General features: G+C 41.9%; 1 protein-coding gene across 1 annotated transcript in view; it reads right to left on the reverse strand.

The window, feature by feature from the left end:
• The window catches only part of vwa8 (von Willebrand factor A domain containing 8), a 115,107-nt gene that overhangs the window by 56,664 nt on the left and 43,832 nt on the right, over positions 1–14,611 (reverse strand). Inside the window, exons 32-39 of the mRNA XM_057852472.1 lie at positions 14,485–14,610; positions 14,228–14,340; positions 13,694–13,845; positions 13,413–13,617; positions 13,257–13,338; positions 12,886–13,090; positions 6,754–6,862; positions 5,246–5,402 (exon numbers count right to left, since the gene is read on the reverse strand). Coding sequence (XP_057708455.1) covers positions 5,246–5,402; positions 6,754–6,862; positions 12,886–13,090; positions 13,257–13,338; positions 13,413–13,617; positions 13,694–13,845; positions 14,228–14,340; positions 14,485–14,610 — 1,149 coding nt within the window. The remainder of the gene's footprint in view (positions 1–5,245; positions 5,403–6,753; positions 6,863–12,885; positions 13,091–13,256; positions 13,339–13,412; positions 13,618–13,693; positions 13,846–14,227; positions 14,341–14,484; position 14,611) is intronic.

Genomic DNA, 14,611 nt, shown 5'->3' on the forward strand with positions numbered 1-14,611 from the left:
CACAACAATCACGTACACTCTGCGGGCATGACTTTTACAAACACAGAGAAACCACAAGCAATCCGACCAGGAAATGCCTCATGTCTCAACAGAATACATAACAACGCTCCCAGAAAAAAGGGTGCCTATTTACACTAACGTCTAAAATTCAAGATTGCTTTAAGATTATCCGTACAAGACATCAGAAACAGTTCTCAGTTTAGTCTGAGTACTTGTGCAATGACTAAAAGAAGTCATTTCTGGAGAAACCTTGCTCTCACTTCCTGTAGATTTTCGGTCACCTCCTATTCATTTTGGGGAATTTTACGTCAATTCCTTGTTATTGTCCAATCCATTTGGACTGGGACATTCACTGGATTGGGCATCTATAGAGCAGTCAATAGCAGCCTATGACTTCCTACTTAATAAAAATATTGTATACAGTGGTATGAAAAACAGTGGCGCCTCCAGAAATTTTTCATAGGGGTGGCCAGATGGGGTCACTTAAAATCTTGGGGTGGCCAAAACTAAAAGCCATAATATCAGGTTTTCATTATATTATCGCAGTAAAAAGGTCAGGGGAAACTATTAGAAAGACTTAAGGACAAGGCTACTAATATACATTGGTGTCGTGTGTAATATTTGATATTACTAATGATTTAATGTGCATAGTCCATAACTGTCCAGTCAACATTTTGAGTTCCACAACAATTCTGCTTTATTGTGTTATGCATATATTAGGCATAAGGTGTACATTTAACTAGAGCTGTCAAACGATTAAAACTTTTAATTGAGTTCATCACAGCATAAAAATCGCAATACAGACCATCTCTAAAATATGCTATATTTTTCTGTAAATTATTGTTGGAATGGAAAGATAAGACAGATATAAACATTCAACATACTGTACATAAGTATTGTATTTGTTGATTATAACATTAAATCCACAAGATAGCATTAACATTATTAACATTCTTTCTGTGAAAGGGATCCACAGATAGAAAGACTTATAATTCTTAAAGGATAAATGTGAGTTTGTATATTGTGACTAAATATTGCCATCTAGTGTATTTGTTGAGCTTTCAGTAAATGATACTGTAGCGGCTTAACTGTTCTGCCCAAATGCATGATGGGAAGTGGTGCAACCATGACTGTGTGTGGTGGCTGCAAATGCTATATCTTCTCTGCGTTGGATACACTACAGGGTGTTAAGAAAAAGATCAACGCTTGTCATTCTTCCCCACGTCGCTTCCCACAATATTTATAGTTGTTGTGGGAGAGATGACAAAGCTTTTACCAATTAAAAGCACGGCCCCAATAAATGCTTTTATCTACTCCACTCACTTGACAGTGCCTCTTATCTCTGTATAGAAGTAAAACGGCGCCATTGTACGCTGTTTGCGGCAATGCGTGAATGAGTCGTACAGCGAATGCGTTAATTGCGATATTTTCACATGATTAATTTTTAAAAATTAATTACCGCCCGTTAACGCGCTAAATTTGACAGCCCTACATTTAACAAATCAAAATAAATGCATTCATTTGGGATGAAATGCATGACTGATGCTATAACACCCCCTGGTGGCGCCACTGATGAAAAAGTATCTGAACCTTTTGGAGTATCTCACATGACTAAATAAAATCCCCATCAAATGTGGTCTGACCTTGTCAAAATCAAAAAAACAGTGTCTGCTTTAACTAAAACCACCCAAACATTCATAGGTTTTCATATTTTAAAGAGGATAGTATGCAAAGAATGACAGAAGGGGAGGATAAGTCAGTGAACCATCACATTTGATATTTTGTGGGCCCGCTTTGGCAGCAATAACTTCACCCAGATCAAGACTAATCTTGGCCTATTCTTTTCTACAAAACTGCAGTAGTTTAGTCAGATTCCTGGGATGTCTGGCATGAATCGCTGTCTTTAGGTCATGCCACAGCATCTCAATGGGATTCAAGTCTGGACTTTGACTTGGCCATTCCAGAACATGTATTTTATTCATCTGAAACCATTCTGAATTCTGCGTTTTGGATCATTGTCTTGTTGCAGCATCCATCCTCTTTTTAGCTGCATAACATCCTGATAAACTTTTGAATTCATTCTTCCATTAATGATTGCAAGTTGTCCAGGACTTGAGGCAGCAAAACAGCCCCAAATCATGATGCTCCCTCCACCAAGCTTCACAGTGGGGTTGATGTTGGTGAGCTGTTCCATTTTTCCTCCACACATGACGTTATATGTTACTCCCAAACAATTCAACTTTGCTTTCATCAGTCCACAAAATATATTGCAAAATCTTCTGTGGAGTGTCCAAGTGCCTTTTTGCGAACATTAAACAAGCAACGTTTTTTTTTTGACAACAGTGGACAACCGTGGAGTCCTCCAATGAACACCATTCTTGGCCACAGTTTTACATATACTTGATGTGTGCACAGAGATATTGGACTGTCCCAGTGATTTCTGTAAGTCTGTAGCAGACATGCTAGGGTTCTTTTTTACCTCTCTGAGTATTCTGCACTGGCATCATTTTTGGTGGACAGCCACTCCTCGTGAGAGAAGCAACAGTGCCAAACTTTCTCCATTGGTAGACAACTTCTCTGACTGTCGATTGATGAACATCCAGACATTTTGTATCTTTTCTCAGCCTTATACAAATCAACAATCCTTGATCGCAGGTCTTCAGACAGCTCTTTTGACCGAGCCATTATGCACATCAGACAATGCTTCTCATCAAGACAATTCTTACCAGGTGTGTGTTTTATAGTGGGCAGAGCAGCTTTAAACCACTCATCACTGATTGGGCACACACCTGACTTAAAATGTTTGGTTTCAATTGCTCTTTAAGTCTCCTTAGGCAGGGGGTTCACTTACTTATTTTTTCCCCCCCTTCTGTCATTGTTTGCATGCTATTCTCATTAAAATACATAAAAACCTACAAATGTTTGGGTGGTTTTAGTTAAAGCAGACACATTTTTCATCTGTGTCAGATCAGATCACATTTGCTGGTGATTTTATGCAGAAACGTGAGTAATTCCAAAAGGTTCAGATACTTTTTCATACCACTGACTGTATACTGGCATATAGGTCACTCCGGCAGATAAGTCGCACCCTTAGTTTGTGGTTAAAAAGTAGGTATTTTAGGTAGACCCTTGAATAGGTTGTACCTCAGTATGGGAGATTTTTGGGCAAATTTTGGGGCAAATTTTTCAATACCAATATGGCTGAAACAAATAGCATTTTATTTTGATTTAAGGACTGTATTTCCATTACTTGACTGCTACTTACAACTTACATAAACAGTAACAACTATAGGTACACTACACAAAAAATGCCACCAATGTGGTAAATATATTCAGTTTCTAGTTTCTTAACTGTCTTAACTCTTGCTCATCATCATGGATGGAAGCCCTCAAATTCCTCTTAATCATCATTATCAATATCATTTTTAAACATTTTTCTAATCTCCTAATCAGTAACTGTCATAGAAATCATTCAGTTCCTCATTATATGTCATCCTGTTGATACCCACATTAGTTTTTTATGCTCTCCTTGAGCACCCTCTTGAGGTTGCTTGACAACATTGTTTGTTGCAAAATCCAAGATGGCTGCTCGACGTGTAAAGTTGGCGTTATATGTTCCTTGGGCAAGTTTTGTTCATAGGTACTGTTTGCCTAGAGTGCATATTGTGCATTTTTTTGTCTTGCAGCTGTAGCTGTTGTATTGTTTTATATTAGCCATTTGAAGATTATTTTGAACGTATCTGTCTGTATAGTTAGCATAGCTAATGCTAAGTGTTACTGGTCCTAAAGATGGTACAAATACAAATAGTCTGTGGAACAGTTGTATTTAATTTTTTTTTTTTAATATTAGCCATTTGTTAACTATTTTGAGCGTAACTTGTCCGTATAGTTAGCGTAGCTAATGCTAAAATGTATGTTTTTCAGTTTTATGACTGTCTTAATAGAGGAATTGTCTTGGTCGCACCCGCGTTTTGGGCAACAATTTCAGTTAAAAAAGTTTGACTTATCCGTGAATATATACGGCTAATACATTTTAAAAAACAGGTCTTTCTTTACCCGATTCCGATCTTCTGCTTAACAAAGGAAAGTTGAAGGTTTTTAAACCTTGGGATTTTTCTGACAGCGGCCGTTTCGGAGAAAAAATTTTAGACACCCCTGCTGTACATGCATACCAGGGGTCGCGTTAACCGAATATTTTCCGTCGTTGGCCGTTTTTTTAAAACGGTGACGGAAAAAACTGAAGTCCGTCCGTCATTTTGACAGGTTGCAATTCACACCGCAGACCACAGGGTGGCGAGTGAGCATATTAATTAGCTATTGTCTCTCTTAATGCATGACGTCGTTGGCTATTCTGTCAGAATATTGTAGCGTCACCGAGGTCTGGCGGCGGCACCGAGATTGACACATCAACGCGAGGTTCTTATTGGTGCACCCGGTGTGCCAGTGCGTCATCCAATTGGTGGACTAGATTGCCGCCTGTGTATAGATCCCAATCACATGACGTCACAACTCCGCCCCCCTGACTGGAGCCGCCATATTGTCCGTCAGCTCGTCGTGTTTACACATTACCGCTACGTACATGCCTCCTATTACGGCGTGTTTTTCTGCTCGTTAACATTAATAATCAAAATGGTGAAGGCGTGTGTGACGGTTGGTTGCAGTAACAGAGAAGATAGACGGAGAGACTTGAAGTTCTACCGTATTCCGAGAGACCCGAAGAGGAGAGTGAGATGGACTGCTGTAATTCGACAAGAAATCTGGGCACCAAACGATCACCACAGACTATGTAGTAGTCATTTTATATCTGGTAAGATGCATTTAATATATATTTAGAAGATTTTGGGCTGACAACCACAATTAAGATCATTGTGTGACGTTGGTGATTGGGGTCTATATAGTTGCCTCTTTTTCTTTGGGGGCGGAGTTGTTGTTTTGTTGGTGTTGTTGGCGGTAAGCAGAGTAAAAAGAGGGAGAAAAATACCACGACTTCCATGTCTAATTTTTCGCCGCCAAGCAAGCGTTACAATATTAAATAAAAATGAATGAAAACTAAATACTATTGAATATGTCATCATTATCATTTTAAAAATTTAAGTGACAGGTAAAAATAGATTATGACCGGATTTTTATGACCCTGTCAGTCAAAATGAGAGACAACGAAAATGTCTAGCGCAACCTCTGATGCATACATACAGTACACATCTTTTCAGGTGAATTTACATACAATAACTCCAATGGAACCCACCTGTCTTTGAAGGCTTTTTCTGCTATTTCTCGCGCAGCTTTGCGGACTTCCTCTGGGACAGCGTCCTTCTCTGCCTGGGAAACCTGGAACACCTTGTGTCCCGCATCCAAGCGATACGGGCCCCCTCTCCCGCCCAGCCCTGCAGTATCTCGACCTCCTGCAGGGGAACATCACAAAACAGCAATGGGCTAATGGAGCGGAACTGTTTAAGTGACTAGTTCCACCTAGTGTAAAAGCTAAGGCGTGTAACAAAATGACTGAATTGAGGTTTCTTATGCAGGCCTTATTCAACGATATTTTCATCCTTGCTAAACTAGTGCGCCAGATTGCCAGCTTGTTCCATACACAGGTAGTCCCCACGTTACGAACGAGTTCCGCTCCTACAGTGGCCTCCTAAATACCCTCTAAATCTCAACATAACTATCCAAAAACATGTATTATGCATCATTGTACTGTCCTAGTGAAGGAGAAACGATATCGTCATCGCACACACCATATAATTGTTTGCATTAGTTTAACACATATATAGTCTAACACATACATATGGTACAGGTTTTCGTAGGCACCGTCTAACTGTTTGCATTAGGCTAACACACGTAATATAATTAATCAGGAAATAGTATCATTTTCATATTTACGGTAGGACTACACTACTAATATAAAATAAATAGCACACCATAGTTTAACGAGAAGAAATAGAAGAGATACACAATGCCGTCTTATCACAAGAGTGACGCACCAACTTGGGTAATCTGCTCTCCCAGCAAACTCCAAGGACAAAGCGCTTTGTCCTAAAACAAGTACAACCAGCCCGGACAGCAAAGTTGATAGCGGGCGTCCCAATCCGCGCACGAACCTTAGCCGCCCAAAACCGGCCACAGCGGGGATGGCCCAAAAGCAACGCCCAGAAACGCCTTCGACAAGACCCGCGTCAGCAAAGACTTCAAAAAGACTGGACACTGAGATAAGACAGATTTTCTTCTGCTCAGAAACATGTAGCCTTGTTTTGGATCCAGAATTGTCCCTCCGTCGTCTGTTTTTGCCTTGTTTTTACCATTGTCGACGAATAAATTGTCAACCTGTTTTCGGTGAGTGTTCTTCAAGCTTTTGAAACATGGAGTCAGTACAAAGGGTTAAAATAAGAGGACGCGCGAGATTTGGCCTTCCCGGCGGGCGCGCGCGGGGCAGCGTCGGCCGAGCAGCAATTGTTGTGGCTGGTGCTGTTCTCGGGTGCGTCTGGGCCAGGGGGGTCAAATTTCAACACTAGCCAAGACGTTGGATTTAAGTCCTAGACAACAAGCTAAACTGTAATCTTTCCCCTCTCTCTCGGCTGCGCGACTTCTGTGCGTTCTTCTTCGTGTGTACTTGCATGCGGAAGTACAAAAAAAAAAGTCTACAAGTACTTTTCGACAGACCAATAAAAACTGGGCTGGGGGCTATAGTTTAGACACCCCTTCTCGAAACGCTAAAAATCAGTATCAGAGTGTGTATGGGGCCCTGCTAGTCACCTGTTCCACCCGCCCACTGGTTTCCGCCCACATGGGGTGCATTCTTAGGATCCACCTTGCCATGTTTCGGGGCAGAGACATCCAAGCCGCTGTCCCTCTGGATGGTAATCTGAAAGAAGGCACACACAAAAAAGAACTGTATCAAAAATTTAGTCTCAAGAGATTCTGAATGGTGGTTATGAACGTATTATAATACGGTCAAAAAATGTGAAGGTATAAAACAATGTGGGGAGATGAAAATTGACAATATCTGAGATAAGAGGTCAACCGATAAGGGATTTTCAAAGGCCAATGCCGATATCGTTTTCAATTTTTTGAGCCAATACTTGAGGCTGAAATACTTTTTTTTTAAAAACACGATCTTAGGAAAAAACGGGTTGTCCAATATTATCGGATGGCCGATTAAAGCATTTAAAATAACATCGCCAATGAACTGTAGGTTTGCTTAAAAGTTAATGTACAAGCCTGCAGCTCTTTGTACATGGGCTGGTCACAGTTTCACACAGCAGCTATGCTAAGAATGACCTCTAGATGTCTCCAAACTAATATGCTTGAGATTTGTTAACTGAGGGAAAGACCCTAATTACTCATGGTGCACAAATAAAATGAACAACAGATGAAAAATACTGAATTATTAACTCATCTCATATAACTACTGTGGTACCAGAAAGAAATAGTCACTAAGAAAAATAATAAAATAAATCATTTAATTGCCTACTAGCACTGTGTGAGCCATATGTGACACAGCAGTGCATTATTGACACTTTGCGCTTGCCAGGATTGTCTCAGAGAGAACATGATCCAAAAAATGGGTGTTTGCACTATTTTGAGTTGAATAATATAGTGGTGTAATATTGGCACTTTCCCCCCCAATACCATTAGCCATAATATGTTAAGTTCACTATCGCATATATTAGTATCTGGTTGATATCGGCATAGGATTTTTTGACAACATTGGGATTTCAATTTTATCGGTGAAAAAGTCATGATCGGACAACTCTAGTTAAAGTGGCACTTTTGACAGTATTTACTGAGCATTCAACACTATCATCCCATCATGAATTGCCCATGATTCAATTCCTTTTGAAATCTTATCCGGGTATGTTTAGCAAGTATGTTAAGCACATTTTTCAAAGCAGAGTGCAGGAAGTCTGTTATGGAAGTGAGGGATGTAAATGATGAGGTGAGAAGTATTTACAGTCGAGAGTCCAAGTATGTTCAAATACAGTAGAGCCAATGTTGTTTGTCTGGAGCCAACAGTGAGCACAGTAGCCGTCTTGTCTGACGTGGTGCGTTCCCCCCGTCAAAGAAGTGTCTATTGAGTAATCGGTGTGTGTCGCCAAAACACTCCTGTCTCACGGGTGGTGAGAAAGTGCAGCGGCCATGAAAATGTAACTATTTCACAAATTTAACAGTGCTAGTGAGTGGGAGATCAAAGTAGTTACAGCAGATTTGACATTGCTTCATGTCAAAATTTGTGTCTGTATTCCATGATATAATAGCAACAATTTATGCATATAGTTTAATTTGAAATTTTTCTGTTTTAATGGACAGCAATAGCCTACTTTAAACCTGTGGTATTATGTCAGTACTAATATACTGTATAACAGCAAATGATGACCAAATCATTGAATATGGCCTGCACAAGAAGCTTGGATGGACGGACGGATGGATGGCCCTGGGTGGGTGGATGGATGGATGGCCCTGGGTGGGTGGATGGATGGATGGATGGATGGATGGATGGATGGATGGATGGATGGATGGATGGATGGATGGATGGATGGATGGATGGATGGATGGATGGATGGATGGATGGATGGATGGATGGATGGATGGCCTTGGGTGGGTGAATGGATGGATGGCCTTTGGATAGATGGACTTTAGTGGGTGGGTGGATGGATGGCCTTGGATGGATGGATGGATGGATGGATGGATGGATGGATGGATGGATGGATGGATGGATGGATGGATGGATGGATGGATGGATGGATGGATGGATGGATGGATGGATGGATGGATGGATGGATGGCCCTGGGTGGGTGGGTGGATGGATGGATGGATGGATGGATGGATGGATGGATGGATGGATGGATGGATGGATGGATGGATGGATGGATGGATGGATGGGTGGGTGGGTGGGTGGATGGATGGCCCTGGGTGGGTGGATGAATGGATGGATGGCCCTGGGTGGGTGGATGAATGGATGGATGGATGGATGGATGGATGGATGGATGGATGGATGGATGGATGGATGGATGGATGGATGGATGGATGGATGGATGGATGGATGGCTGGCCTTGGGTGGATGGATGGATGGATGGCCTTGGGTGGATGGATGGATGGATGGCCTTGGGTGGATGGATGGATGGATGGATGGATGGATGGATGGATGGATGGATGGATGGATGGATGGATGGATGGATGGATGGATGGATGGATGGATGGATGGCCTTGGGTGGGTGGATGGATGGCCTTGGGTGGGTGGATGGATGGATGGATGGATGGATGGATGGATGGATGGATGGATGGATGGATGGATGGATGGATGGATGGATGGATGGATGGATGGATGGATGGATGGATGGATGGATGGATGGATGGATGGATGGACGGACGGGTGGGATAATCCAATCACAGCCAAAATAGAATTAGAAGATTTAGTGGTCTAAATATAAATATTTTGCAGTATCCTTATACCCCTGGATGATTTTGTTGCTTGTAGTCTTTAACTAATTCACCTGGGAAGGCTGGCATTAAGTGATTATGTTTCATTGTTTTATACAAATTAATACATTTAAAAATAATAATAATAATAATTAAAAGTTTGGACACCCCTGCTGTTTAAGCATCTGCATGCATGTAAAGTGTCATTCCTGAAAACTTTTCTGATTTACAAATGCCATCCTTGTTAATTTCATTCCGACTTGCATTTCCTAAAATCCGCAGCCTTTTTAAAGATTAACCTTAGCAACAGTCTTTTCCAACACTTAAGCGTCTTCACTCGAGCCAAGAATGTGTCCGTCTGTCTGTGCTCTGCAATGTGGGCGCCCAGACAATGCGGCCTCAGTGTACAGATCAATATACAAGGGTCACAGCTCTTGCATCATCACCACAAAGCATTTTATTCATCCATGCCAGTGATAGCACTGGCTCACAAGTAGGAGAAGCAGGAAACATTCCAGAAAATCGAGAATGTTTCCACTCAATATATTCTGAGAATATATTCTTACAAGAAGCTCACTCGCAAAGTAGTACAGCCACTATGTGGTGGTAAGTGACATTACAGGTTGCCTTGTGTGGGTGCGAGGAGCCATAAATTGTACAAAAGTACTTAACTGAGAGTACAATGGTACCTCAACATACAAAATTCGTTCCGGAGTGGCTTTCGTATCATGATTTTTTTCGTATAATGAATGGCGTTTTGCATGTAAATCGTCTAATTTGTTCCAAAACACCACATCAAATTTGAGAGACAACGAGACCCAAAAGGGGTATTTGCCTTTTTTTTTTGCCATGTGGCATTTTTGCTGGCCTTGCACATCCATGCCATTGAGGGCTATGCACGTCCAAATTTTCCATTCATTTTAAATGGCAGTAAAACCTGTGTGACTGTGATTTTTGAACATACATTTTACACTACAGCGCGTTGACGTTCAACCAGCACCCAAGTAAGGCTAAGCCGTTGACGGCTAAGAATGGAAAATTTGAACGTGCAAAGCCGTCAATGGCGGGGACGTGCAAGGCCAGCAAAAATGCCAAATACCAAAATTAAAAAAAAAAAAAAAAAAAAAGTCACATGGCAAAAAAAAAAATGCCACATGACAAAATCAATTTTGCCACATGGCAAAAAAATGCCACATAGCAAAATCAAATTTTCCACAGCAAAAAAAAAAATGCCACATGGCAAAATCCATTTTGCCACATAGAAAAAATGCCACAAGGCAAAAAAATACAACATGGCAAAAAATACCACATGTTAAAAAATGCCACATGGCAAAATCCATTTTACAACAGGGCAAAAAAAAAAAAACTACATGGCAAAATCCATTTTGCCAGATGGCAAAAAAATGCCACAGACCAAATCTATTTTGCTACATACCAAAATACACCACATGTCAAAATTAATTTTGCCACATAGCAAAAAAATGCCACATGGCAAAATCCATTTTGCCACATGGAAAAACATACCACATGGCAAAAAATGCCACATGGCAAATCCATTTTGCAACATGGCAAAAAAAAATACTACATGGCAAAATCAATTTTGCCCAATGGCAAAAAAATGCCACATACCAAATCCATTTTGGCACTTGGCAAAAAAAAAAAAAAAGCCACATGGTAAAATCCATTTTGACACAGGGCAAAAAAAAAAGCTACATGGTAAAATCCATTTTTCCACATGGCAAATAAAGGCCACATGGCAAAATCCATTTTGCAACAGGGCAAAAAAAACTACATGGCAAAATCCATTTTGCCAGATGGCAAAAAAATGCCACAGACCAAATCCATTTTGCTACATACCAAAAAACACCACATGTCAAGATACATTTTGCCGTATAGCAAAAAAATGCCACATGGCAAAATCCATTTTGCCACATGGAAAAAAATACAGTGATACCTCAGCTCACGAACATAATTGGTTCCCAGAAAGTGTGTGTAAGGCGAAAAGTTCGTCTTCCGAACATTTATTTCCCATAAGAAACCCTTAAAATGAGAATAATCCGTTCCCAGGTCCCCATAAAACATAATTTTCTACTAAATAAGCCTTAAAACTACACAAAAATATACCTTATTTTATGTATAATAAATGTGCTATTGTATTATAATTAAAGAAATAAACTGTACTGTATAATAAAGTCGTTTTATTTACCTTTGTGATGGTAGTTGATGGCTTGATGGAATGGAGTGGGAGGAGGAGGGAGGGACGGAGTTACTGTTTGGAAGGAGAGTGTTACCGGCAAAGTGCGCAGTTACGGCAAAGTGCGCAGTTAGCGTAGACTCCACTGCTGTGCCCCCCACATGCTTTTGGTTGTTAATAAAAGTGCCCACAAAAAACCATCCGACGCCTCTGGGTGTTTGTATGCACGCCGGCCGCCACCTTTCTGGAGAGGAAATCGGGCGAACCGAAGACAACCGACGACAACGAGCCAACGTGACTCGCCGGTCCACTTCTCACTACGGTGGGAAGCTGAAAGCACCGCCAATTACCAGTCGAGGGCGAATTGGTAACACGAGTCACCTTCCATAAGGACTGTAGGTAACTCTTTTTCGGTCCCATAATAGCAAAAGTACACTCAATATGGTCCAAAATGTCTATCAAACACAAACCACGTCCGCACTCAACGAAAGTGAGGGGACGAACTGGGACGCCGTGAGCGTGCGTCAGCTTCTCGTGGCGCTTTTCGACCGCGTGAATTGGTTCGTCCGCCGAAAACTAGTTAGTCAGCAGAGACTATATGCTCGCGAATTTAATGTTCTTGAGGCGAAAAGTTCGTGAGCTTAAGCGTTCGTGAGCTGAGGTATCACTGTAACATATGTTAAAAAAATGCCACATGGCAAAATTCATTTTGCAACATGGCAAAATCAATTTTGCCCAATGGCAAAAAAATGCCACATACCAAATCCATTTTGCCACATACCAAAAAACGCCACATGTCAAAATACATTTTGCCACATGGCAAAAAAAAAAGCCACAAGGTAAAATCCATTTTGCCACATGACAAAAAAAAGCCACATGGTAAAATTCATTTTGCCACATGGCAAAAAAATGCCACATGACAAAATCCATTTTGCCACATGGCAAAAAATGCCACGTGGAAAAGTCCATTTTGCCACATGGCAAAAAAATGCCACATGACAGAAAAAATGCCACATGGCACAATCAATTTTGCCACACAACAAATACCACTTTTCGCCCTCGGCCCTGGTGTTAAATTTGCTGTCATGTCCTCAGATTGCCAGTCTTTATTTGTCATCCTATGTCGCTCCCTAGTGACACTTAAGTGTAACTAGTTTTTCAGGTTGCAGCTCATTCTAAAGATGTTATCACATGACTACTCGAGCTCATAGCAAACATGGAGTGCTAAAAGACAAGCTAATTTCAGCAGCCATTAACACATCAACTATTTCTACCTGCACAGGCCTGCCGTCCTCAGAGCCAATCATATTTCTCCACTCCATCAGCGACCGCTGCAATGTGTCCATTCCCGTCTCCCAGAGTCGCACGTGGCCTCCCATGTCGACTGTGACCACGCCACCCGTGTCGAGCGGCGCCATCAGGACGTCGGTCTCCGAAACCTTGGACAGCCAGTTAGTGTAGGGTGACACGGACATCGACCTGTCACCCACGAGAGTGGAGACGCTTGTGAGATGATCATACTGTACGTCATTTAATATATGCTACTTTACTCAGAAAAAGTAATGGATTACAATAATGAAAATTTAGCGGACTTTCCATTTCTGACCACAAGAGGGTGGCAGAACACCAGTTGTGTCTTTCTTACCTCGGGACAGGAATATATTTGACTTTTTTCGAGTTGAGATCAGTCACTTCCAGGTAGGCCGCCGTCATCGGAGGGGTCACGTCTGAGAGCCAAACAAAAAGTTGTCACGTCGGCGTGCCAGTCATTGCGGTGCAAAAAACCATCAATTCTAATTACCTTTGGGATAGACCTCTTTCAGGGGAACCTTGCTCGGGGGAAGGGCCCGAACGACCTGATTGGCTGACAGCAAACTAACACAATTGTTTTGTTTGGCCACGGAAGTCCGCAAGCCACCTCTGAGGAACATGTGGGCGCCGCCGTCGCTGGTATTCATCTCCGATAGGTCGACTGCCCTCGTAAAGCTGTACACTTCATTGGGAGACTGGACCACATGTGAAACAACAAAAAGATGCTCATCGATACTACTTTTGATCATTTGTACGTGAAGCGTGGAATACCATAAGGTCTGGAAAGCCCACAATGACTCGTGCAAAGGTGCCGGTGTCAGCCATGACGCGATTCGGGGAGGCAATCTTTTGACTGAGGGCGGAGCTTAGATTCTCGTTGGGGAGCTGATCAGATGATAGCATCTGGGGTACCGACACGTTATCTGAAAAGGCAAAAGACGAAAAATGTAAGCTCCACGTACGCAGTTGCGGTGTGACAATATATCGATATGGTGATATGACGTGATACTTTGTATTCCGATCAGTTATCGATATGCTCCCCCCCAAGAGCCGATGCCTCTTTTTAATAAGTAAATCACAGATGCTATGACATTGTAAAAGTAATCATTTGAGAAATAAGTTCATTATGACTTCATTTTAATGTCAATGCACCGACGCTGACGAGAAAGTCGACCCTACCAACATGGCTGCCCTGACGCGATTTTGGTAGAGACTTCTCGCGGTACACGGGTTGAAAAACACTGATGTAAAAGCTCTTTTATTCAATGATTACAGCAGAACAGACAGGATGTGTTGAAAAGGTACCTGCACTGGTGGCCCCGTGTCCCGAGCTGACAGGGTCCTCGCTGATGCTGTGCAGCTGACAAACGCCCGAATCCTCAGCCCCCATGTGCATGGGCTTGGTCAGCAGGAACTTCCTGTTTCAGGTTAAGGCAATGAAGAATGGTTCTAGTTTAGATATATCCCATTTTGGGAAAAAAAAAAAAATTCCAAAGTGTATAGTGATTGCACATTAGCAAGGTTAAGAACCACTGGATTCGAAAGTAATAGCGGTCACGTACTTGTTTGTGTCGTTCTCCAAGAGCAGCCAGCGGTCTTCGGCCACGAGAAAGACGGACTTGAGATTGATGGGCAGTGAGATGGTGTGAACTTGGCCCTCCAGCACATCCAGTACCTCCAACTGATTGC

This window comes from Corythoichthys intestinalis, chromosome 12 (genome assembly GCF_030265065.1).
Source record: "Corythoichthys intestinalis isolate RoL2023-P3 chromosome 12, ASM3026506v1, whole genome shotgun sequence".
Classification (NCBI taxonomy): Eukaryota; Metazoa; Chordata; class Actinopteri; order Syngnathiformes; family Syngnathidae; genus Corythoichthys; species Corythoichthys intestinalis.